General features: G+C 41.7%; 1 protein-coding gene across 2 annotated transcripts in view; it reads left to right on the top strand.

Moving 5' to 3' along the window:
• The window catches only part of rock1 (Rho-associated, coiled-coil containing protein kinase 1), a 35,651-nt gene that overhangs the window by 3,488 nt on the left and 5,370 nt on the right, over positions 1 to 26,793 (top strand). For both annotated transcript variants that reach the window (XM_034103970.2, XM_034103969.2), the window contains exons 2-27: positions 7,677 to 7,758; positions 11,450 to 11,550; positions 11,638 to 11,775; positions 11,955 to 12,130; positions 13,594 to 13,678; positions 14,783 to 14,927; positions 15,149 to 15,287; positions 15,526 to 15,617; positions 16,476 to 16,635; positions 17,025 to 17,100; positions 17,917 to 18,005; positions 18,343 to 18,391; positions 18,604 to 18,739; positions 19,621 to 19,712; positions 19,814 to 20,060; positions 21,012 to 21,118; positions 21,278 to 21,428; positions 22,186 to 22,346; positions 22,427 to 22,611; positions 23,110 to 23,179; positions 23,262 to 23,365; positions 23,558 to 23,723; positions 23,831 to 23,924; positions 24,007 to 24,095; positions 24,194 to 24,385; positions 25,740 to 25,905. In XM_034103970.2, coding sequence (XP_033959861.1) covers positions 7,677 to 7,758; positions 11,450 to 11,550; positions 11,638 to 11,775; positions 11,955 to 12,130; positions 13,594 to 13,678; positions 14,783 to 14,927; positions 15,149 to 15,287; positions 15,526 to 15,617; positions 16,476 to 16,635; positions 17,025 to 17,100; positions 17,917 to 18,005; positions 18,343 to 18,391; positions 18,604 to 18,739; positions 19,621 to 19,712; positions 19,814 to 20,060; positions 21,012 to 21,118; positions 21,278 to 21,428; positions 22,186 to 22,346; positions 22,427 to 22,611; positions 23,110 to 23,179; positions 23,262 to 23,365; positions 23,558 to 23,723; positions 23,831 to 23,924; positions 24,007 to 24,095; positions 24,194 to 24,385; positions 25,740 to 25,905 — 3,292 coding nt within the window. The remainder of the gene's footprint in view (positions 1 to 7,676; positions 7,759 to 11,449; positions 11,551 to 11,637; positions 11,776 to 11,954; positions 12,131 to 13,593; positions 13,679 to 14,782; positions 14,928 to 15,148; positions 15,288 to 15,525; positions 15,618 to 16,475; positions 16,636 to 17,024; positions 17,101 to 17,916; positions 18,006 to 18,342; positions 18,392 to 18,603; positions 18,740 to 19,620; positions 19,713 to 19,813; positions 20,061 to 21,011; positions 21,119 to 21,277; positions 21,429 to 22,185; positions 22,347 to 22,426; positions 22,612 to 23,109; positions 23,180 to 23,261; positions 23,366 to 23,557; positions 23,724 to 23,830; positions 23,925 to 24,006; positions 24,096 to 24,193; positions 24,386 to 25,739; positions 25,906 to 26,793) is intronic.

The raw sequence follows: 26,793 nt of genomic DNA, 5'->3' as shown, positions 1-26,793 counted from the left end.
TATGTTTCATCAATTGTATCAAATGATATGTCTGGATTAAACGTGTTAGCCTTAGTTAGTTGTTAGTTGCTTTCCGCTTGGGGGTTCCCTAGTAGAGTCAGTCATTACTTTGTAAATTAGAATACTTGCTATTTGTTGATTTTTTTTGAAATTTACATCGCGTAGGCTCTGCTTTTGTTTGAAAAAGATAAAGGCATTTGTTATTGTTCTAACTATTACTTGGGGTGCTATGGCTTCTCTGTGTCTTGATTCCTCTTTTAGCTGGATTCAATATCTGTAATAAGAGTAGTCTAATTACAGGAAACTGTGAGGCTAGTAAACCAGAATTGTAGACAGTGATTGAAAGTGTGAATGCGGCATGTGCATGCTTGTGTGGATGCTCTCATTTATAAGTGATTTACAATGTAACAGTTGAATAGGCTGAAACAGTTACATCAATAACACCACACTGTTGTACATGTGGTGTGTCACTAATACAAAAGGGCAAATTAAGCTTTGTGCTAATTAAAATGTGTTGTTCCCTAGAGGCAATTTAAAGAGGAACATTAAATTTAAGGATAGACCTATATCAGTTTTCCTTTTTGCAGGTTAATGTCTGCCTTTATTTCCAACTCAAAAAGTCCAACTACAATATATTTTCATTAATTGGAAGAAATTCCTTATTTGTACATTTAATGGTGCTTTTTGGCAAAAAAATATATAAAGTAAAACTTGTTAATGTAAAGCGTTACTTGTTTTAGATTTATTTCACCTCCAATCTAGCCCAGTCTAAAATTGGCATGTCTTTCCTTTCTAGAAATTCTGCCCAATTCCTAGAGTTTAAGGATTCAAAAAGAAGCTATAGCAAACACAGGGTCTACAGATTGTTTCCATGAAGGTCCTTTGTACCGACGGGGTAATTTTTCAGTCACAACTGCCTACTTTTGAGTCATGAGAATGATTTGTAGAACCATTTTACTGGCGCGCTGCCTAATTGCCTTGCATAGTCAATCTGCTCTGGCCCAAGTTGAGTATCAGCCGGAGTACAGTCACTCCTTGTCTTGCTGTGTGTGTAGAGTGCCTGCCCTTGTTCTACTGACCTTTGCCTTTAATGTACAAACCTTACCTGAAAGGTGTTGTCAGCACTGATAAAGCAGCTATAGTTGCTTCTCATCTTGGCGACAGATCTGCACAGTTTTGAGCAAGATGATTGTCTGTATTAACACAACTTGACATTTGTACAAGCCGGGTAACCTTTTGCCTTTTACTTGACATATAACTCGGAGATTTTGTAAAATCCTTTTCGGAAACTTTTTAATCTGGTGCAATGCATGACATGAGATCATTGTTATTGCACATACTGGTTTGTCATACAAGTTACTTATACTTTACATACACCAGTAACCACTTTAACAAAGAATCCTTTTAGATTTGTTAGTTGCGCTGCGCTCGCCAACGGAGCCCCGCGCCCCCCCTGAAATTCAAGGTGGTTTTATTTTTGTTTTTTTATATATATAATTGATGTGCATGTTAATGTTTCAGTATCTATTTTCTGCAGCTTTGACTCCGATAACGACTGACTTTCATGAGTTTAGTATTTTTGACTCAAAGAAACACTGATGCATTCATAAATAACAATAATCCACAGCTCCTCTCTCTGCTCCAGAGCCCCCCCCCCCCCCCGGGGGCCAGGCAGCCCCCCCCCAAAGCAGTAAACCTAGGGGAAACGCTGTATATATATACTAATATATTGTTATATTAATGCCCAGCCTTGTTATTGTCGGATGATGTTGTAGCTTCCAGGAGACACTGATTTTGAAACGCATACTGGATTCACGGAGTTTACAGCATTCCTCGAATACAACACAATGTGTTGTTGTTCTATGTTCCCTGCTCATAGCTAGCTACTAGGGCAGCACCATTTTGGGGGAAAATCTAATTGCGATTTTTCTGACAAATATTGCGATTGCGATATTTGTTTTTAAGCGACCCAACGGAAGTTTATTGTAAAATGCGGCCATAACTCCGGCTAGGAAGGTCGTATCAACGTACTCCCGTCTCGAGCACCCCCGCAGCCCGAGCTACGAGTGAAAGAACTAAACTTACATGAAACTTCCGTTGGGTTGCTTTAAAGTCAAGCTTCAGTTAAAGATTCACCCTTTTAGATGTAGAACATGTGATGGAGCATCACTAACCTGACTCAGATGCTTTGTTTCACCAAACCATCCAAAGCTCCATTGGAAGCCATTTGGAAAGGGCAGGCACTTTCAAAAGCACTTGGCAGGTGATTGGATCAATCTGTCTATCACCTTCTATCATGGGCCACTTCTGATTGATTAACAATGGCTGGTACATGTGGAGCACTGCACTTCTGATTGGTGTGGATGACTGACACACAAGAAGAAAAAAAAAAAATCGCAGGCTTTGCGATTTGATAATCGCATCATTTCAAATCGCGATTTCGATTTAAAATCGATTAATCGTTCAGCCCTACTAGTTACAATATATTAGAATGACGAAATGTTCACTTCACTCTTTCAATCCTACTATCATTTTCATAGCGTTCTGCCTGGAGGCGGCCAAAGCACTTTAATACTTTTGCAATGCAGACGGGAACCATTTGAACTATATGTAATTTATAGTTAATTCGACGATAACTGTACTATTTCCCCTCCCCCTTTAATTATAAATGACATACCCTTGAGTTGAAAAACATGTATTTGTGTGGTTACGGTTATTGTTACCATTTGATCCATCCCTATTGTCAGAAAGCGTTCAGGGCTGTCAGTTGTAAACTGCTCTCCTCTGCTCTTCAGCTAAGGGCACAACGATTGGCTGAGCTATTTGTAGCTCTGCATTCCCTCAACTGACTCGTTATGTGCAGGAATGCATACTAAAATGGTCCAGTCTTTTAATAATGGGATGCTCTATCCTTTGATTCACCCATTGAACTGTACAGCCTACTGCTCTACTTTCATCTCATATCTTAAGGGCCCCAGATAGTTTGTCCCACTTACAGAGCAGGACTGTGCGACCCAAGTCCTGTGAAGAAGATGTTAAAAAATGAGCTGAGTCAATGTTTAATTAGACGGTTATTTATTGGGGTCCGAAATCCTGTGCAGAGCAGGCAGGACGGCAGAGTTTTGCTCGAGAATCCAGAACTCATCCATCGGAAACACGTGAGTCCTCTCCACTGTTGCTATAGTTCAATTATATTTTGACATGAGAGCATTTGTGACAGTGATTCTCGCTCACTGGGACCTCATAAGGAAATGGAATGCTCCGGTTTTGCCACCCCTGGGTTCACTGTCACTGCCATTTATTCAGTAGAGTTGTTAGATATGCAGTCTTTCTAGGTAAGTGGGATTTTCTGTCAGTAGATATTATGTAAAGCAAGACCGTACAAAAGGAGTTTGGTGCAGGAACCTAGTTAAAAAATACTCAAGTGGATCTCAGGGATACCAAATCCCAAACAGATAGATATGTATTCCCTTATAGTTCTTCCTGTATCTGAAACTAAGCAGTGACAACGCAATGTAGTGTTTTGATGTTTTGAATGGCTCACATTTGGTGTTTTAGGCACAGCCTGCAATGGAACTGCCTTTATTTGCCTGGCAAACTGAAGGGCTGTCTGCACAACTGCTCGCATGTGGAAAGCATATTGTCTTAAAGAGGTGGCAGAAAAGGAAGTGAGAAGTAGGTCTGGACTGGACCAGTCCACATGCCTTGTGCTGGCATGCAGAAAGGGATGATGTGGCTGAGTCTCCCATGGAAATGTTAACTCAGACTTTAATGTCTGGAAAAGAGCTTGTGTGTGTGGATCCGTCTCCTAAAGCTTAAATACATATTTGCCATGTGTAATGCCAACCACTGGCGTGTGCATTTTAAAATAACCATGCCTTTTTTATTATTACCACATTTCATGAAGGGTGATGGGATGCTATTTCATATTATTATTTAGTAATCCCAAGGATGTGTCGCCCTCTGGCTGAAGCAGCATCAGCAGAAACAAGAGAAGTCCTGCAAGTTTGGTTTCTCAGCAATTTCTTGATTACCGCATAATACAGTTTAGCCTTTGGACTATACCAACTTGAGTAGCTGTAATGCACGCTTTTTCCTCTGATTATAATAGGAATGATTATTGTGTATGTTCCATTTTAACATTACAAATTCTCGCTTACTTTTTTAGATGTTCTTAAAATGGTTGTGCTCTTGCCTGGTGAACTCAGGCCTAACCATACAGTGAATGAGGGTGTTTTAGAGGCTATATTCACATATATGTAATATTTGATACCTTTCTGTGACAATATTTATATCTGCACTTTCTTTCTTTTCCATTTTGTCTTGCACATTTGAACATTGATGCCGTTTTTCCTTCTGTTTGCATGGAAAGCTGACTCCTTAGCCCTTGGAAATGTCCGCTGCAATAAGTGCAGTATAAGTGCTTATGTTAGGAACTGTTACCTCTGGGAATTACTCTGAATTATTAGCTAAGAAAGAGCTTTGTCAGTGATTCTTGACCATGAACCTCATCATTTTTAGTACATCCTGGAATCAGATTTTGAACTCAGCCATATCTGTGTTGCTGGCTGCTCCATCTCACCCAGCGAGAGAGGTCTGCCGGCTAAAGACTGATAGTGACAGATGATGTTTGGCCTCTGACCCTCAGCCTGGATGTTCATAAGCTAGTTAGCAGTGGCTAGATTGGTTTCATAATTATATATTGGATAGTGATTTTAAACAAAATGCTGATTTTTATTTACACACTGGCTTTTTTTCAATGATATACTGCTGATGTGTGAAGCATTCAAGTACGCATGTGAGGGTTGGCCAATATGGCTGTTTTGCGAGGCGATATAAAGTAATCATAGTTAGAGTTTTGTATCATTGTTGTGCTTTTGTAGCCCGGGTGGCCTTTGTGGGCAGTCTTGCATTACTACGTTATAGAAAAAGTCGATTTTTCCATAGGTTTCAGGTATTAAATATGCTAGAATATCTTAATTCATAACTGGTTTCCTGCTTTTACCACAGCATTGTCCATATCACTGTTTCGTGGACACAAATGCATATATCTAATATTAGGATGTAATCTATATGGCCCACTCCAAACACCTCTGTATCTCTCTTTCCATGAAGATAGCTGACACCACAGCAGAGATGCTGCTCACACACCCAGTGCTACACACTCTTACTGCTTCAGCTAATTTACCGTTTATTCCCTAAAATCTAATTAGTTCAATTAAGCAATTTGATTCTTTTGTGTCCTCCTAGTGTTTCACTGACTGAACCTGGGTATTTGTCACACTGTTGTCTCAAGACTCATAGCATGCCTGTCTTCAGAATGTCTTTGTTTTGTCCTTCATTTGTTCTACTATAGGGCTAGCCAGGCCCCCTTGCACCAGCCCTCCCCTTCCTCCTCCTTTCCGTCATAGTGTTAGGAACTCTAGTGCTGATTGAAAATAAGACTCTGCACTTGGGATGGATTTTTTTTCCCTCTCTTCCTTCACTTTTTGTTGAGAACTTGTTTGGCCACATACCTAAAATAGCGCTCTGACGTGTACAGTCCTGTTAAGGAATGTTACTGTGGCTGTCCAGAGTTCTCTGCGGCAGGAAGTTATGCAAACGTGCATTGCTGAGCACAGAGCCTTGTGATTAGGGTCCTGAAGGACTCGGTTCTTCAGCTTTTCTTCCCAGTGCAGGCTGGCTGGATACCGTATGGCCAACAAGGCCCCCTTTTCCTCCCAGCCTTGTGTACATTTGCCTCGCTGAAAGTCGACTGTATGTTTTCTCTGAGCAGATGATGGCTCTCAGCTCAGCCATGTGTGTTGATCACAACCTACCCTCTCATTAATTTCCCACATTCTGTCTACGTTGCCTTTGTTCTTCCCACCAGCCATTCCTCACCTCCCATTTGCCTCTTTCCCTGCTCCCACCCACCCCGCAGGGCGCTTGCTTGTTTTATGTCTCAAAGAGGGGGGGGGGGGTATGGCCCTGACCTCCAATCAGGTTACTTAAGAGGATTCCTCGCCTTGTCTGAGCTGCTGATTCACCATGTGTCATCATTGTTTTGCTCAGAGAAGCAAAAATAAATCCTTTGAATATTTCACCAGCATCATTCACTATACAGGAATGACAAGATTCATTCGATGACTGTGAGATCAGAGGAGAATGTAGCCAAGTAAATAAAGGTGTTTATTTGATATACTATGGGCAGAACAGCTGTAATATTGACCTCAAACCTTTTTCAGGAAAAAAACTGCAAGCTTGGTGACCCATGGCTAAGGGTTAGAAGATGCTCAGTTTCCACATCTGGCTCACACCCGCCAGAGGGAATACATAACAGTATGTCATGCTCAAGTGCTCGAGTGCCAGTCTTCTTTCAGCCATTCTGGATTATGGAAGATTAGATTAAATCCTGCCAGCAGCATTTATTCTCCTGCCTAGCTAGACACAATCTGGTCTGTCTTGTGTGTTTTAGCTCTTGGAAATAACTCTAATATTCTAGCTGTCGCATCATATTTAAAATGGATATGTGTGCACTGTCCTTTTCATTTTAATTTAAAGACACCATCATTCTTAACTCCTATTTTACAACTAACAGGAACTATGCAGCTCAACGTCATGAAAGGGTTTCTAACGAGGGTGTGTGGGTGTTGCAGCACTCTATTGTGCTTTCACACGGGTTGCCTCATCTGTATGACTTTTGTTGAGGCCCTAGTCATCGAAAAGTACCTAAGTTACATTTATTCAGTACATTTGAATAGATACTTTGTCACCAGGGTGGGACATATTGCCATTGGTCATCCAGCCAAAACAAGCCGCTTCTTATGCAAATACAATGTGTATGTTTACCTTGCCATGAGTGTCTCAGTATGGAGGCCTAGTTTTGCACCTATTTCTGATATGAGTTGTACATGGAACTCACAGAAAGCTGGTTTATTATACCCCTGTGTCGTGATGAACTGCGGCATTCTGGTTAGCGATTTTTGCATGCTGTATGTGAAACATTCTTTTTCACAGTGTCCATGTTTGCTCTTTGGCTTCAAGGTTTTCAGCAGTATGGCTCATAAACACATTTCTGTTCAGCAGCTGGCAGAAGCCCCCAGTCATCATAACCTTTCAGAGTGCATATGCTCTCATGTACACGTTCAGTAACATAGCCCTGACGGTAATTAGACCAGACACGTTTCTTTAGTTCTTCAGGCAATGGCTCTTTTACAGTTAATGATGGCTTTCTATAAAAACAATAGCGAGTGCTTAAGTTATCCATTCCATTAATTGTTAGAAGTAGCATTTTTTTCTTTATTCCTGACAAGCATTTATAAAGGCACACCATGGATTTTAAACACTCTCTGCCAGCATTACAATAATACTTTAGTGAATTTAAATACACTTGAGTACTGTCCATTGCAGGCGACATTTAATAGACCAATGCCACTTCAATAGATCTGTTTCTAACCACTTAAGAAACTGAATATTTACAGCAGCACTGAAATCCAGCTATTTACAATACATTATTGTAATCCAGGCTGAAAGCCGACTGCTTGCATTATGCAGAAGACTTTTTAAAGCCGTTCTTCAGAGGCCTGACAGGACTGCTTTTTGCATGTTGTGTGTGTGTGTGTGTGATGTCACTGATGTGGTAAACAGAGCAGCATTGTTTGCCTGGTTGTTAACCCTTTCTCCTCTTCCCACAGGATGGCTTGGATGCACTGGTGTATGACCTTGACTTTCCTGCCCTGAGGAAAAACAAGAGCATTGACAACTTTTTGAGTAGATGTAAGTAGCTCACATCATGCTTCTTCCCTCATGTCCTCCTCTCTATATGTCTTTCACTTGAGCCATTTTTTGTTTGAAGACTGCGGTACATATGGGTATAAGCCTAGCCTCAGAAAAGAAGGCTGTTATTGGGTCACCGCCTCCATGTGGGCTTGGACACAATAGGTGTCTGCTGCTTAGTGTCCCTAACAAAGGGGCTTTCATAAATGGCTGGTGACCCACATGGTGTCTATCCTGATGGCTTCTCTTTTTCACAGTGCCCTCAGACGGATGGTAAATCTACATTTCCCCCAATACATCTATTATAACTGCCCAATTTCTTTGCATTTAGGTTTATCCTTTGTGTTTATTAGCTTTCCTTTTTTTATTCTCAGTCTTGATATCTTAGCAAAAACGCTTTGCAGTGACAGCCATTGAAATGCATGTTCATGTGCAGCATTGATCAGATGGCATGCTGCTCTGTTTACACTACTGTTGTTGTTGCTGCTGCTGCGTGTGACCTTCCTTCAATAGGTCTGCAACAGAAATGCATTGCAGGCATTTTACAATCATTTTGTATACAATCTTTTAAATTGTATTGACTTCAGTTAAGTTAGTCAAAAGTGGGGACAGCCTATATGAAAAGTTTATTTTTGTCAGTGTAAGTATTTCTCTTACACTCCTAGTGGAACAAAAAAGAAGTTTGAGGAAATGTAATATTTGATGTTCGACCCAACCTACTGGAAATCCCTGGGCTAAAACTGCCATTAGGCATCTCCTCAGTTACTCTTGGTACAGTGCGTTTGTGTATAGCAGCAAAGTATTGGAGATGGATGTGGATTAATGGACTAGCTGTCTTATGAGAAACTGGTTCTCAGTAGCATGCTTTGCCTAAAGGGCTCTTTACTCTCGAGTTCTTTCCCCCATGCACTGTGCCTTGCACCCTGATCAGCTGGTTGCTCGACTGTATGTATAAAGGGACCGCCTGGAAATAATCCTCCTCCACCCCAACACACATGCAAATACACACAGTAACAGTAACTTCATATTAGATTTGTACCATTTCTAAACATGCTTTATATGTCATTAAGGTCCACTGGGACTTTCATGATCCAGGGAACTTATGCTCACAGTGGAAATGAGTCACTCTTAAATATTCTTATGTTAATAACTCAGGCCTTGCTTTTTATTTTTAGTTCAATTGAACTTAAATGCCCCCCCCCCTCCGCATCTCCCTTTTCCAGGAGCTCCAGTGCCAGTTCTGACCCATGTGAATTGAAAATTATCCCCCCCTGTTTTAACTATGACCAAATGTGGCTGAACATGGAATACTATCTTCCCTAGGGGAGCTTGCAATTGTTGCATTGGGGAGAGGCCAACTCTCAGTAAGCAACGCTTTCCCTGAACAGCAGATCTCAGCTGTGCGGAGGCGCCGTCAGCTTTTTCAGCTTGCTGTCAGGATGGCTGTTTCTACGAAAGTCAACTTCTGCTACGGGAGCCTGCTTAGGTGTCACGTTGTGTCAACATATAGCAGAAGTTGACACGTGACTCGTTCACTGCAGACTTTTCTCGCCACCTAACCATTCGCCAAAATGGTTTTAATACCAGCGGTAACCGGCCAAGCGCCGGGCAAAAAAACAATGTCACCGGAGGAGTTAAAGGAGAGTGACAGGAAGTATGAGAAGAAGAGGGAGAGAACGTTTCAGCTGCAATATGATGCCAATATAAACAAGGTCTTTGGTCGGCTCTGTACATCAGTGCCGACCTATGCTGACAAGTAAGTGAAGGGTAGAAAGTATAAAGGTATTGGCTATAGGGAAATGTCCCAGCAGTTTAGCATAATGACGGTTCTAATCTATTACATTTCTAACTCCTGATGACAGGAAGGCAGAAAGCGCAATATACAAATAATAATACTTATAATAATAGCAGACGTTTTTTAACAATGACCACAGTATAATTATTTTAATAAACCAAATATGAACAATTGAAGAAAATGAAGAAAAACTGATGATTCAAATGTTGTAGTACAAGTAGTAATGTAGTTTGTGTATAAAAAAAAAAGTTTTAACAACATGTTTATTTATTGACTTTTCATTCCTGTATAATCATTTTGCGCAAAGATGGCACTGTTTGTCAGAGCACTTCATCCTTCTGGGATTTCATGAAGAACAGCTCCAACGCCTGTGTGTATGGGAACGCCTCTGGTGCTGGTCCATTAACTGCCAGTGTATCTCATAGATCTGTTTCCCACATATCTGGGTTACTATTTAAATTTTTTTATGTATTTATAAATGTATTTAGGAACCTATCCATGTGATTTTTAGTGGGGGTCGACCTCAAATCCTCTATGGGGGTCCAGGGGCATGCCCCCCGGTAAGATTTTATTTTTTATTTTGGAGTTAAATGCATCAATCTGGTGCATTTTGAGGGGAAAATAAAGAGACTAGATCTATGGAAACACCTATATTAAACAGAACTGTATACATTTCAATAATCATAAAATCATGGCCATAACCAATAACATACCATTTCCAATATGAAAAAAACACTGAAACTTGTTTATTAATTTATTTTTGGTTCATTTATAGTTGTGAGTGTGTCTGTGCTCCTGAATCAGCCTCTCCTGTCTCCCTCCTCTCCCCCCTGCTCCTCTTTGAGGCAGCAGCAAAGACTAGTTTTCTCTCAACAAGTTTTAAAAGTGTATCTTACCTTTTTTCACCCAGTTAACTTTTTATTTATTTATTCATGCATATTTTATTAATCACATTACATTTAATTTAGCTGACGCTTTTATCCAAAGCGACTTATAATGACCGATTACAGGGACATTCTCCCTGGAGTAACTAAGGGCTAAGTGCCTTACTCAAGGGCACACTAGTGGTGGTGTTCCTGGCGGGATTTGAACTCACAGCCTTCCGATCTTCAGCCCACCTCACTATCCATTAGACCAATCACTACCCTCTCAAATGGAAATATGTGTTTACATAAATGGTGACCACACCGTTTGAGACCTACTGAGAACTTAGACTAAGTTAACTATCTAAACACTCAGAGAGTCCTTTACCTCACCTGAGCTGAGCTTATCCCGAGCTTGAATGACACACAGAGACCAATCAAGGGCTTTGATTTATGATCTGTATGACAGTGGCCATGTCGGCAGGCCACATCATGTGGACAGCCAGTCACCCTGTGTGAGGCAGGCCACTTAACAGGACAGAAGGAGGCGAGATCAGTGCAAGGGAGCGAGGGATCATTGTCCACAAGTTAATCGATCGCAGATGGCGTCGTGGTCACGTACGAATAAAAAAAAAAAACCTAAATGGGTCGCGAAATATACTTGGGCGGCCGTTAATATACCTGGGCGGCCCGCCCAAGTATAGTCTGTGTGGGAAACCCTGGTCTTAGCTTATAACGCTTCTATTTTCTATTATACCATGCATTAAATTAATGTACACAATATATATATTTTTATTATTAATGCACATATTATATTCCCTTCTATTTCAATGTAAATACTGCTATATTTTACTATATTCTTTATAATTTTTGGAATGTTATTATAGTTCTATAATATCTGTGTTTTGAATTTTGTTTTACTTTTATGTATGCACCATGACACCTAGTCAAATTCCTCGTACGTGTCAACCTACCTGGTAATAAACCTGTTTCTGATTCTGACTAACTTCTGTCTTTCCTTGTTTCTTTTTAGATAAGGAAACCATTAGTAAAATCCGTGATCTACGCATGAAAGCGGTGGACTATGAGGTGGTTAAAGTTATTGGGAGGGGAGCATTTGGAGAGGTGCAACTGGTAAGAATATATATCATCTATCATCTATATCATCTTTTGCTCTGAGAAAGAATTCAACCCAACTAAAACGGTTTTCATCTTTTCCAGGTGAGACACAAAGCCACGCGCAAAGTATACGCCATGAAGCTGTTGAGCAAGTTTGAAATGATCAAGAGGTCGGACTCTGCTTTCTTCTGGGAGGAAAGGGACATCATGGCTTTTGCCAACAGCTCATGGGTGGTGCAGGTATGATGTGATGGAGACAAAGCGTCACAATCCTACTTAACTTAGTGTAGTATTATTGAATGCAGACCACACAGACATTAACCCAGCTTTGTGTGATTCTCAAATGAATTCTTAAGTCATGTTTTCAATTGTGTCTTTTTTGCTCATTGTTTTAACCAATTCTTTTTTTTATTCTTCAGCTATTTTTTGCATTCCAAGATGACCGCTACCTCTACATGGTGATGGAATACATGCCGGGTGGCGACTTGGTTAACTTGATGAGCAACTATGACGTCCCAGAGAAGTGGGCCCGCTTCTACACCGCTGAAGTGGTGCAGGCTCTGGACGGAATCCACTCCATGGGCTTCATCCACAGGTAACATCGGAGCTCTCCCTCCCTTTGGGTGTGTGAGTTGGGTTTCCATTGGCTGCCGTCAAACGCGTTGCTGGGATTAATTTCTGATGGATTTTTTTTTTTTTTTTTTTTATAAAATCTGTAAGGCAGTCCTAGATGTTTCGTCGTCAGTTTGGAATTCTCTCTGAAACCACGTCTAAAGTAAATGTGTAAAATTATTTATCTTTTAAGGTTCTCAACAACTGTGATCTAATCAACGGTGGACCTCACAGTCAGAAACCAGAGGAGACTGTCAGGTCCACCGCAGACGGACCACTTTTGGACAAAATGTCCACTCCGTTAAAGGCAGCTCTTTGTGGAATAGCCTCCCAACTGAGATACGGGATTGTCCCTCTCTCAATAGCTTCAAAGGTCAACTCAAAGAATGGTTGAGAAACAAACAGACGTGCAATCACCGCTAAATGCACTTTAACACAGGGGTATCTCCTCTTGCACTTTATGTAGCTCGCCTCTTGTATCTTCTCTTGCACTTGATATGTCGTTGCTGCTATATTGTATTACCATGTCATAAATACTTGTGTATGCTGCTATTTTGCATATCATGTATTTTGTTTTTGCCATGTTTGTAAAATGTAATTTTCTTAAATGTTTTATGTGATGGAAATGAGCTCAAAGCTAAATCTGGCACTGTTACGCTTGATACATTTGAATGTTTTAAGTGTTCATTACTGTGCATTGCCCCTGCCAAATAAACGATTAAATTAAGAGGTTTTATAAAAAACAGATAGCCCAGGGTCAAAGGTACTGGTTCTAACATAAATGCTAGTGTTTTAGGCCTGACTACTTGTTTCTGAACAAGTCATATTTGTGTTCTTTCACTACACACGCAGCTTGTCTATCTGTATCTCAGTTTAAATGAGTTGCACTTGTTGTCAGTGTTGTCTCATTTATGTTGTGACCTTTCAGCAATGATCTGTATGAGATTCAAACTGTCTATCAGCGCAGTCCCATGATGCTGGCTCTAGGTTTTTGATATCTTTGAGTAGTAGGGTAATACATCCGTGTGCTTGACAGCAGCACATTTTTATGATTCAATTTCAATAGATGACGGCCATCAAAAAGAAATGTGTTTTCCATTTATAAGAATGCTACTTGATATAGTTCCACACACTAAGCTCTGTGCACAGCAGCGATGGTGGAACATTCTCACCATGACAGTTTTTATCCAATTGCTGTCTAGTATTTTCAAATGAGTTTAAAGTGTAGGAAAGTTGTGAAAAAACCCATGCTTTCTCGGGTCCCAGCGTCCTTCCTACCTCATTACATCTGATGTATCCCCACAGAGCTCTGAAGCACCTTCAGACACTTCTGATGAGGAGAGCTTTAACTCTTCTCTTAAATGTATTTTCTGGTTACATGCTTGAGTTAGCTGCATTGTTTGTGTGTTGCATGTGTTTGATATCGCTGTATTCTTGCCTTCTCAGGGACGTAAAGCCTGATAACATGTTGCTAGACAAAGCAGGCCACCTAAAACTGGCCGACTTCGGGACCTGCATGAAAATGAACAAGGTATCACTTTTAATTTTCATCACCAAATGTTTTTACACCACAGGCATGACAAGTCCTATAACGTTGAGATTTTAAGTTGTTTTGCAGTTTATTATGTGTAGGGATGGGTATCGTTAAGGTTTTAACGGTACTACTACTTTTATCGATACCGCTTATCGGTCCGGTCTTTTAACGGTACTCTTATCAGTTCTTTTGGAGAAAAAAACAAGGTAAACTATTAAACAAATTGTGAACAAAACTAACATTGCTTTTTATTTAAATTAAATAAATAATATTTCACATCAAAAGAAACAATGCTTTAACAAATCGTATTAAATAATCTGATGACAGAATAGCTGAAACTTTAACAAAATAAAGAGTAACTCAGTTACCTCTAATCATTAACCCATGTTTGTATAATATAGTTAACTCTGTGTGTTGCTGCTAGCATACATAACACCAGACGTGGAAACGTTACTCGTGGATGGGGCTACAGGGCTACTAGAAAGACAGTCGAACCCGGTGCATTCCTCCGTCTGAATGTGGAGCACTTTTGATAAATGTTTAGACAAATTGCTCGTGTTACCGCCCTTACATGCTAAACTCTTATTGCGCTTTTGGTAACGAGCATTTTCCACATCGAGACGGGTAAAGTTTAACCACACCTCGGAGCGCGTTCTCTCCACCATCTCCGCAGTGTGTGTTGCTGCATTTAGCAGCTACGTGTGTGTAAACTGCCCCGCCCCCTCGCACACAGGCGGGGGAGAGAGATCTCTCGCCTGGATTGGAAAGATCGAAAATACTAAAAATAATCATTTTGCAGTCTTTTTGCATATTAGAAACGGAGTTGGCGACACTAAAACTGCAATATAATGTTTGTGTAGCAACAATACATACAACATATATTTTTTACATGTCTCCAGTACCGATAAAAAGACCGATAACGTCCGAGTTTAACGGTACCACGGTCTTTAATAATTCAGCCCCGGGGCCCGTTTAATACCGGGGCTCGGTACCCATCCCTAATTATGTGTATGAAAAATGCAGGGCTCCGACAGTACTTCAAGGAATTTATTATTATAAGGATAAAATTGTGATATTTTCCCAAATATGTGTCCCCTTTAGGATGGTATGGTACGATGCGACACAGCAGTGGGAACTCCAGACTACATTTCGCCAGAGGTACTGAAATCTCAAGGGGGAGATGGCTGTTATGGCAGAGAGTGTGACTGGTGGTCAGTGGGGGTGTTCCTGTACGAAATGCTTGTCGGTGAGTTTTTGATAAAGTATTTCCTCTAATAGTTCACTTTAATGTTATTATACCTGTCATAAATCTGAAGTTTGTGTTCAAAGCCTCTGGAGCATTGTTACTTTTCTCTCTTTTATAAAACACCACAGTGAAGCTTTCCTGTGCACTTTTCGTGTGTTCTCTGCAGCTTGTTCTTACTGTGGGCACATGCGTAATCGAGTGCTCTTTTTTCTTGTGCACAGGCGACACTCCTTTCTATGCAGACTCCCTGGTGGGGACCTACAGCAAAATTATGAACCACAAGAATGCCCTGACCTTCCCCGACGACAGCGACATCTCTAACGACGCCAAGAATCTCATCTGTGCTTTCCTGACTGACAGGTTAGATAGTGGCATACTAAGCACTTGAGGTGCCACTTGAAGTGGGCTCTTATCATTATAACCCTTTCCTTGTTTAGCCATCGATTGTTTCCTGGCTTAGAGAACACTCTGGAAAGAATCTTCAGTGACGTCAACATAATAACTTGTAAAATGTGCTTCTTTGCATAGAGATATTAAAGAAATGCTATCGGTATTGTGAAATAATGTACTGTTAATAATAAAAGTATGTTCCCCACAGGGAAATTCGACTTGGCCGAAATGGTGTCGATGAAATCAAGAGGCATCCTTTCTTCAAGAACGACCAGTGGACATGGGAGAACATCAGAGACAGTAGGAGCCTTGTTTACTGTTCACAATGCACATTACACCTCCCATATTATTTGGCAGTCTGCTCACTGTTACCGCAATCACGAAGCCAGCCATCATGTTTTCCATTTGACCTACTACGGACAGTTGCAGGAAATTCTTGTAGACGAGCCATTCATTCAGTATCCTCTCCAAGACTAAACGTGATTCCTGCTCAGAGGAATAATTGGCAGCACAGCGTTTTTTGAGGCCAACAGGGGGGAAGCAGTCCAATGCAACATGTCAATGCACCAGTGTTGACGCTGCAGCAGAAAGAGATGTAGCGCTGAATCCAGGAGCTATGGTCGGTTCTTTATTGGCTTTATTTGTAATACTTCACGAGGCTGAAGTCAGCACTTTGCTGTGGGCCACCGCTGTCGTTCCACTGGCTGAACATCTCTGCTAGCTCGCTGGTTTCCTTTGTTTTAAAGAGATCTGCGCTCCAGAAAAAAACCTCTGCTCTGACAAGAGAAACACTTGCTCACTGTCTCTTATCTATCTGGAAGGGACGTAGGCTTAACATGCCTTTTAATATACTGCAAATGTTAAAAAGATGTCAAATTCTTATGTGATTTGGGTTAACCTATTACTGTTTGATTAGCCTTTACAGTGAAAAACATGAAGGATCTTATTTTCCCGCCGTCTTTATTGATCTAAAGAAACTCAGAAAACATCATTTTTTTTCTCTATTACTCGCTGTATTAAAAGACATCCTGAAACTTGTTATTTACATTCTTTTTGTATCATTGACTGTGCCTTTAACACACACTGAATAATTTGCCATAATGAATGGTTCATATTCTGTATCTTAACTAATATTCCATCTTCTCGTGCCCTGTGTAGCGGCTGCCCCAGTAGTGCCTGAGCTGAGCAGCGACGTTGACACCAGTAACTTTGATGATATAGAGGAGGACCGGGGGGAGGAGGAGACCTTCCCCACACCAAAGGCCTTCGCGGGCAACCAGCTGCCCTTCGTAGGCTTCACTTACTACAGCAGTCAGCAGTGAGTGTGCCACACATGTTTAGTGCCGAACTGTTAGGATTCTTGCATCACTAAATGGCCCTAACATTATATGTGGATGTAGGATTTTTTTAAGCTCTGATTATACATTTTTCAGTTAGTACTCCACGTGTTAATATGACTCGTGACTTCAGGAGCAGCCCATAGGGCGCACTCTCTGTTTGCATGGTGGAAATCAATTGGTCATAGTCGACATTGTTTGAATACCTTATTTTGGAGAGAATGTCACGGATGTACAAACTCCTTGCTTAGCTCCTTTTACAACAGCGATACCTATTTCTTCTGTTTATAGGTAGATGTCGTTTTTAGGAGGAATTTAAGTATCACTGTTGTAAACATTTCTTCAATAATGAAATGTGTTTTGTTTCCAGCCTTATGAGAACCTCTCCTGCCAACGCAAAGACCGTTGACAAACGTAACAGCCTCACAAAAGAAGACAAGAGTCATGTAAGTAGTAGAGCACAACTTTAAGGAGCTTTAAATCATAGAATATCTGCCTATTTCTAAACCGTTTCTTTACTTCAGGTATCTGCACTGTCTGTATACATGACGTTTTAAAGTGCACCTATCATGCTATTTTTAGGCAATAGCATAGGTCTCGGATATATAAAAAACATGTCTATGAAGTGTTTTGCTCAAAATACCAAACAGATCACCCATTCTAGCCATGCCTCATATCCCTCTATTTCACTTCCTGTTTCAAAAGTGCTGATTTTGGGTATAAAGCTTAAAAAAAAAAGGAAATTGATAACAAAAAAGGAGAGGGCGGAGCTCATGCGGGACCCGGCAGCTACTGTCTAAACTAAATACTGCGGTGATGAAACGCCATATCATGGATTATCAAGGATTATTTCTGAAACAGTATGGAGCTCAAAGGCTTTCTCTCTTGCCGGTTACACCACAAGGTGAGTTCCTTTTTTATTTCCTGCTTCTTCACACACATGCTCTCCAGTACAGGTTAGCTTTGAGTGCTAGCGATGCTAATGTAAACACCGACCATATTACGTCCAAAACAGTTGGGCATTGTTTCTGATAGCAACTTTCTGATAGTGCCGTGGGTCAACATTTCCGATATTACGTCATATCGGACGTTGTACCCCCGTCTTTAGAGATTTGGGTACGGAGGAAAAGAGAGAGGGTTTTATTGTCTGACGCTGCGTGAGTTCCCCGACGCACCGGGGACACATGTTGATGTATAAAAGAGATCAAAAAGTGCATTTTGCATGTTAGGCCCCCTTTAAGGTTGTTTATTGTGTGTTGTAGCTGGAGGGCCTGCAGAAGAGGATCTTCCAGCTGGAGGAGCAGCTCCACAGTGAGATGCAGCTGAAGGATGAGTTGGAGCAGAAATGCAGGTACAGAACAGGACTTTCATTCATAAAGATACAAATAGACACTTGTATAGTCAAAGCACAGGCATGATGCAAATTCTTTGGTCCTCCGATCTGTCAAAAAGCACAGATCGGAGGTTTAGGAAAAACATATTCATATTTACTTCTAAGAAAAAAGTAATTTCATTGTTTTCTAGTCAAATTTGGATATTTTCAAATGTAGAAAGGGCCACAAATAAGTTTTATGACATATGTGTTCTCTGGCCTTTGGTTGCAAGTGTTAGCATGAGTATTCTTGATTGCTTTTAAATAGTAAACCAGACTTTTCAATGTATTCACTTTTTATCTCTGTTCTCCACAGGACATCGAGCACCAAGATCGAGAAGATAATAAAAGAACTGGATGAAGAGGTTAAATGCTGACCATTTTCTCAACACTCTTCTTATAGATATCCATAACTATATCGATAAAAAGAAGCATCGACAGCTTTGGTCTTGGTTGAAAAATTCAGAAAGTTTGACGATAGACAACATTTTAGACATTCTGTTTCAAGTCAGGGGCTAGATTGAAGATGGTTTTTCCCATCACAGCCACGTCACAGCTGTTCTGTTCCTTGCCACAGGCGAACCAGAGGAAAAGTGCCGAGGCCGGCGTGTCTCTGCTGGAGAAGGACAAGATCATGCTGCAGCACAGATTCACAGAGTACCAAAGAAAAGCTGACCAGGATGCAGAGAAGAGACGCAATCTGGAGAATGAGGGTAAATGTGATGAGCTGCTGCCGATGCATGATCCAGACACTGCAATTAAAGTATAATTGGAGAGTGGAGCACGGAAGCAGCTGGTTATGAACATACTTTTGATGAATGCCCTGATCTGGTCAAGACATATTCCACCTTAATAATTGCTGGTATCCTGGCTAGGGCTGCACGATTTGGGGATATAATGTAATTGCGATTTTCTGACAGATATTGTGATTCGATTTGCGATTTGGTTTTTAAGCGACCCAACGGAAGTTTATTGTAAAATGCGGCCATATCTCCGGCTTGGAAGGTCGCATCAACGTGCTCCCGTCTCTAGCAGCCCGAGCTACGAGTGAAATAACTAAACTTACGTGAAACTTCCGTTGGGTTGCTTTAAAGTCAAGCTTCAGTTTAAGATTCACCCTGTAATAGAAACATGAGATGGAGCATTACTAACCTGACTCAGATGGTTTCAAAAGCACTTGGCAGGTGATTGGATCAATCTGTCTATCACCTTCTATCATGGGCCACTTCTGATTGGTTAACAATGGCTGGTACATGTGGAGCACAGCACTTCTGATTGGTGTGGATGACTGACACAAAAGAAAGAAGAAAAAAACGATTAATCGTTCAGCCCTAATCCTGGAGTGACCTTCCTATTGCTCACTGCTGTCTACGCATCTATTTAAATGTTAAATCACGCTCATGTCCGTCTAACTTTCTTATTGATTTGCCGCAAAAACAACACCAAGTAGATTTGCAATACACTGTTAGAGTTAAAGACTGTAAATGCTGTGAATGGTTTTTAGTTAGATTTGTGTTTTTAGAGGACATTACTTAAGGGTTGAAATAGGAGCTTATATGAAGCTCTGTCTAATTAATATCTGATTTGTTTCTAGTGTCATCTTTGAAGGAGCAGCTTGAAGATATGAGGAAGATCAGCCAGAACTCTCAGGCCTCAAATGACAAGATCACACAGCTGCAGAATCATGTATTCTTCACACACATGCACGCAAAAACAACGTCAGTCTAGTGGAGGGCAATGCATCAAACCTCATTTCCCTTCCCCCTCCTCTCCTTTGTGATTGACAGATGGAAGAGGCCAATGACCTCCTGCGTGCAGAGTCAGACACGGCAGCGAGACTGAGGAAGAGCCACACGGAGATGGCCAAGTCCATGAGCCAGCTGGAGGGCTTGAACCGGGAGCTGCAGGAGAGGAGCCGCGCCGTGGACGGGGAGAAGGCCCAGCTGGAGAAGGAGCTCCTGCTGCTTCAGAGCAACCTGGACTCAGAGAGGAGGAACTACAGCCTGGGATCTGAGGAGCTCATGGAGCTGCAAGGTGACCCACTGACACACAAACGATGATGAATGCAAATCCAGCACAACAATCTGGTTTGATGTTTGTCACAGAGTTCAAAGACGGTAGAAAGCACCTACGAGCTAAGACTCAAGACAAAACAGGGCAGAATTGTAGTATTTTTTAAGTGGGCTTTAAAATCACTTTTAGAATTGTAATCTCTTAGCTGTAGAATTGCCACGTAATAGAAGCTATCCCTCAGTCCCACTGATGAGTTAGACGTGCCCAAGCACTGACAGCGCCCACAGCAGCCAAATCACTGTCTGTCACCGTGAGCATGCTATCTTTTAATAGAAACAAGCTTCTGTAATTCATGGAATTCAAAGGGTAAAACAGGCATCAAAGTATCTTTCCTGCGAGGCCTTAAAAAGTATTAAAAGTTGATGAATTAAATTAGCGAAAATTAAGGCTATTAAAAAGTATTAAACGGCATTTTTCAAGGTATTACATTTTGTAGCTTGTTTTCAATAAGTATATAAATTGTCCAAAGAGGTTGTATTCTACGGTCTGCCTGAATGTAATCATGGCGTAGGTGTGTAGTGTGATTCTGTTGAGTTTATTGATGGCATCCCGTTGGATTTGACGTCATCTGAACAGGACGTCGCACGCTCACTGCTTGATAGCGTGCGAAGGTCCGTTTACGCCGGTTGTTAAGCAACAGCGTTATGGGGAAATGCAAGTTTGCGTCCAAATGGTTGGAAGATAAGGAGGAAGGACAATCAATACTGTATATAGTCAATGTGAGGTAAAGTGTCGCCAATGTTACAACTCGAAGTGGCGATGAGGTCTTAAAATGTTTGAAAAAGGAATTACATTTGACTTCAGGATTCCCGCATAGACCCTGTGAAGGCATTACATATCTAAGAAGAGTGTTCCCACAGCTTCATATGATAAATACAGTGAAAGTGACATGTCTTTATTATCTGTTCTCAGCGAGGATGGCAGGGCTGCAAGAGGACAACAAACACTTGAAGTACAGCCTCACTAAAGTGGAGTCAGAACGCAAACAGGCCCAGGAGAGGAGCAACAACCTGGAGAAGGTACACACAAGAAGGGATAATGTGCAAAATACACATGTCCTTTCAACCTGTGAAATGTAGAAATTGCTATTATTTTGTGCATCGTTAATTAGATACAAAAAAAAAAAAATGTCAGTTGTGTGTTTTAGCTTGCCTTCATGTTGCTGGCCATCTTCACAGGAAAAGAACAACCTGGAGATAGACCTGAACTACAAACTGAAGACCCTGCAGCAGCGTCTGGAGCAGGAGCAGCTGGAGCACCGGGTGACGCGGGCACAGCTCACCGACAAATATGAGTCTATCGAAGAGGCCAAATCAGCCGCCACCAACGGTATGACATGTGTCGGAGCATGCCCCGCTCCACTGTTCTTCTTTCTATTTGCCTTTTTCTTGATCCTACTTGCACTTCTCTCGCTCGTATATTTGAATCAGCTTCTTCCCGACTTCCCCTTCCTCTTCCTGTTCCATCGTTCTGGTCTGACTCACCTGCAGGGGATGTTTGGGTGGGAGGAATTCAAGGAGTGTTAACCTGCCAGCATGTCAGGACAGTTCCTTTTTACAAATCTAACGTTTTAGAAATAGAATGATCCTCTGTCAGTAAAACGTACTTGTACATGCTGGGAAAGGCAAATGTCTTCTATTAAATCTCTTCTTGTAATTAAGGATCGTTTATGTCAGTGTTACAGATGTTCATGAAGAAGATTTTAACGAGTTTTAAAGACGTTTGTTTAATCTACAAGAGTTGAAAGCGCCAAAAACACACTGAAATGTACTGGAAACAATTCATTTGAAACAAGTACAGCTCATACCCTGCCCTTTGGTAATAGAGAATTAAATCAAAATGGTGATCAAAAGCTACCTAAAATCTGATTTTGTTATGTTACATTAGGTCTACTGTTGTTCAGACGTGGATAAAGGACCACAACACATTTTGTTCTTGCTCTTTCCGCACCTGTATTCCTCCATTTAGTTATTATAAATACAAGATCAATGTTAGAATGTAGACGTACCAGAAAGATGGACTTCAGATGTTGATATTCTGTCAGCAAAAGGAAATGACTGTTTTTTCTGTCACCTCGCTCCTCCAGCTGTTCAGTCGAAGATGTCTGAGGAGAATGGAGCGAGGATGCGAGCGGAGAGCCGGATAGTGGAGGTGGAGAAGCAGTGCTCAATGTTGGAGTTTGACCTCAAGCAGTCCGTGCAGAAGATGGAGCAGCTGATGAAGCAAAAAGAAAGGCTGGAAGATGAGGTGAGGAATCCCTTTGACTGTGCTAGTCCCTGTGATTGGTATCAGTGATATCTAACCTCTCGCGTGTCGTCCTTCCCCAGGTGAAGAATCTGTGGATACAGGGAGAACAGGAGTCGAGCAAGCGAGTCCAGTCTCAGAACGACCTGAAGAGCCGCTCGCAGGAAGTGGACCGGCTGCGGTGTTCAGAGAAACAGGTCAAACAGGAACTCAACACGGCGATGGAGAGCAAACGCTCGCTGGAGTTCCAACTGGCACAGCTGACCAAGTGAGTTCGTCCGGCACTACAATCTAAAAAAATCGATTTATAAAATGTATGACTTGTTTTGTCTTCCATTAAATGTAGCAAGTGCTGTCAATGCACTAACAACAAAGCATTGTGTCTCCATGTAAATACGAAATGATCATCATTTAGGTTAGCTTCCTCGATTCCGCCACTTCCTGTTACTCTGAAATAAACTGGCAGTAGCTCCATCCAGGAGATCTAATGTGCTCTAATGTGCTCTGTTGCTACAATGGCCAGTAATGCTCTTTGGGAGTCAAGGCCTGATTTGACCTGCAATTGCCTCTATTTGCAAATAAGCGCTATTATTCCAGCTTAGAGTGTGACTATGCCAAATCTGTTACAATAAAGGATTAGGCTTTAAAGTCCAGCGCCACGCTCAGATGCTAATCTTCTGGCTGCTGCTGCCGGTTGTACCCGAGTAAACATGTGCTGGATTGAAGAAATGAAAGTACTGAATGTATTTGGTTGATGTTTTAACAGACAATACAGAGGCAATGAGGGACAGATGAGGGAACTTCAGGACCAGCTTGAGGCCGAACAGTATTTTTCTGTAAGTATATACGCTTCCCAGATGTCCGTGTCCTCTTTTTGAAATGTGAAAGCCGACGACTAAACCGCTTGTCCTCCCTCAGACGCTTTACAAAACTCAGGTCAAGGAGCTAAAAGAGGAGATTGAGGAAAGGAACCGGCAGGTACAAGACACTCATAAAAAGGTGCAGGAGCTGTGCAGTGAAAGGTAAGAGACGCAATTATATTCACAGAATGCCTCAAGGCCATCACTTTATTGATGTTGCCTCCCAAATATCAGTTTTACACATTGTTAAGAGCGTTTATCAGGGTGTTAAGATAACCAGCCGCTCAGAAAGGCATGCTTATTTGTTTTCTTTGTTTTTTTAACACATCAAACTTGTTTATTTTCCGTACAAAGGGACTCCCTGTCCGCCCAGCTGGATCTGACGGTGACCAAGGCCGAGTCAGAGCAGCTCGCCCGGGCTCTGCAGGAGGAGCAGTACTTTGAGCTCAGCCAGGAGAACAAGAAGGCCACAAGTAGACATAAGCAGGAGGTAGGGGAGAAGGAGTCTACTGTTACACGGGTAAGCAAATCCAACATTTTTTGTATTTCCCTGCACAATACATATTATCTTCATTTATTGTCTCAATCCTCACCTGAACAAGTGATCATATGGACTTTTCCCTGCAGCTTGAGGACTCCAATAAAACTCTGACCAAAGATGTGGAGATCCTCAGCAAAGAGAAGTCTGACTTAAGTGAGAAGCTTGGCACTCAGAATGAAGGTACTGTCCCTAACTTTGTATATCTTCACATTTCTTGTTGCATTATGATAACCTTGATAAACGAGTCTCTCTTTCTCGACAGAGTATGAAGCTCAGAAGGAAGAGATTGCAAATACAATCAAGGCCAACTATGAGAAGGTCCTGAACACAGAGCGCACACTGAAGACGCAGGTAAACACGCGGCCTTTTCACTCAGTTGTACACACCAGTAACGCGAGTGGGGAGTGGTGGCTGATGCTTTCCCTCTATCTACCCACTTCAATATAAAGGCGGTGAACAAGCTCGCCGAGATCATGAACCGCAAGGACATGAAGCTGGACCACAAGAAGAAGGGCAGCACGGCCGACCTGCGGAAGAAGGAGAAGGAGAACCGCAAGCTTCAGCTGGATCTGAACCAGGAGAAGGAGAAGTTCAACCACATGGCCATCAAGTACCAGAAGGAGTTGGGCGAGATGCAGGCGGTAAGTCAACGAGTGTCAGTATACAATAGTCCAGTACAGGGGTGTCCAAATGTTTTTCTCCGAGGGCCACATACAGAAGAACGTACGAAGGGCTGGGCCACTCGATAGAGGTGAGGTATATTGCCTTATCAGTTAAGTTATGAGTTAGCAAATCAATCAAATGTAAGTAAATTATACTTGATACTTGAGAATGCTTTAAGAAAAAAACAGCCTACATGACAGCTCTCCATAGGGTTTCATTAATTTTGTTAGCAATATTTTGTTATAATACGGAGGCGTGTGGCGCAGTGGCCTAGTGCGTTGGTGTTCGGATCAGGGGAGCACAGGTTCAAACCAAGCCCCCAGGAAGTGTGCCGGACTCTGATGAAAATATTCGTTGTGTCCAAACGGCGGTACTACAATTTCCGTATCAGTCCGTGACGTCCCCGGGCCCAGAAAGACTTTTCCCCATTGACTAACATTGGGAAAGAGACGACTGTAAATCAGCGGATACTTTTTTTTTTAAACTAAATAAACTACCCAGTATTAACTATTTTATAGCCTTTATTAGAATCATTCGGTCCTTAAAGTTGTAAAAAACACGAAAAGCCGAATCTAGATTTATGTTCCGTCTCCATTCATTCTACTGAGCCGAGAGTGGGAGCTCGGGGGGCGGGGCTTAAGGGGCGCATGCTCTGTGAGCGCACATACGGGTTCTTCTGCTCTGACAGCTAGGCATGATGGGTAATCTGACGTTTCGCTCTCTCAAAAGTTGGGCCATTTTGCCTTCATGCGCCAATGAGCGGCTCTCATAGGAAAGAACGAGACCCCGCCTCCGACGCTGTATCCAGTTCTTATTATACGTCCATGGTTCAAACCCCACTGCAGTCAGCATGTCCTTGTGTCCCTGAGACACTTCACCCCAAATTGCTCCTGTGGGGATTGCCCACAGTATTGAGTATGTAAGTCGCTTTGGATCAAACGCGTCGAACAAGTGACATGTAATGTTTTAATAAGAGGAAATATGAAGGGTACATTTCAAGCCTGTTATGTAAACAAGTTGTTGGGATTTTTTCTTATCATCTTAGATTTGTTGGAAAATGTTTTCTACTTTAATTAACTGCATTTATTTGGAAATGGAATAATTAACACATGAATACTGTGTAATATATTTTTACATATATATTTAAGAAATACAAGCACATGTTTCATTTGTGGGCCACATTTCATTATTCTTTTTTAATTAGCTGAGGGCCGATTCAAAATGGCCTGCGGGCCGCTTTTGCCCCTGGGCCGTAGTTTGGACACCCCTGGTCCAGTAAGATAAAAAGAGACTCTATCATAAACCTCAATCTCATGGCTTTGATACCAACAGCAACTGACAGAGGAGTGCACGTATCGCAACGAGCTTCAAATGCAGCTGGACAGCAAGGAGAGCGACATCGAGCAGCTCCGGGAGAAACTGAACGACCTGCAGCTGCGCATGGACAACTCGAGCGTCACCAGCCTGCAGACGGATGAGACGGACAGCAACCTCGCAGGTAGGGTCACCACAGACTGGATGATGATGCTGCTGCTGCCAATGTTACTTCACATCAGAAAGTCAAGTCCTAGATGCAGGAATCCTCAGCCGCTATTAAGTCTAAATAACGTTTTTTCATATCTTTCGAGGCATTGGTGTGGTCTGGGAATCAAGTCTTAGTGATACAAATCTAAACAATTAAATGAGTTTAATGGAGCTTTAAAATGTTGGTGTTTGTTTACTGTTTCAGTTGGACTGCAAAAAGTCACCCACCAACTTCATGAGTCATTAGGACGAAAGCAACAGAGGCCCTCTTGTTTTTAAATATCACATTTTGATTAGCATCATCCGAGATGTATTGGGTAGATAATGTGCATCCACCATTTCCTTGTGGTAACATGTTTTCAAATAGGCGTAGATTTCTACAACGTCTGACTTGCCTGGTTTTGGTTACAATAGGTGCTACAATGTTCCTAAAAGAGTGTAATATGAAAAACTGAAACGGCTACTTTACCTTCAACGTAACGTGGGTGTGAATTTGACTGGTTATGTTCGTATTGAGTCAGATCAACAGACTGTGGTTTTTGGTTCACAAAGATGAGGAAGTCTTTCACGTTTAGTTTCTCTTCAATACTCACTGCTGTATGATGATTAACAATTGTTCACAAGTCACTCCTCTAACACATGTTGTTCACAAATATGCGTTGTTGTCGGTCTGTTTTCATATACAGTATGATGGTGCCTGTGGTTAAATCATTCTCTCTTTATTTCCCTCATGTCCAGTCGGTTCTCTACTTATCTTTGTAACGTCTATTCCTTTGTCCTCTGTGAGTAACTGAGTGGACAAGCCCCTCTTGCCTGGCCTGTGCTGCAGCTGTTGTGTGTCTTTTTGCCCCTGATATCTTTT

The sequence above is a fragment of the Pseudochaenichthys georgianus genome, chromosome 17 (assembly GCF_902827115.2).
Source record: "Pseudochaenichthys georgianus chromosome 17, fPseGeo1.2, whole genome shotgun sequence".
NCBI classification, from domain to species: domain Eukaryota; kingdom Metazoa; phylum Chordata; class Actinopteri; order Perciformes; family Channichthyidae; genus Pseudochaenichthys; species Pseudochaenichthys georgianus.
Note: the sequence above shows the minus strand (reverse complement) of the source record. Positions and strands in the feature narration are given on the sequence as shown.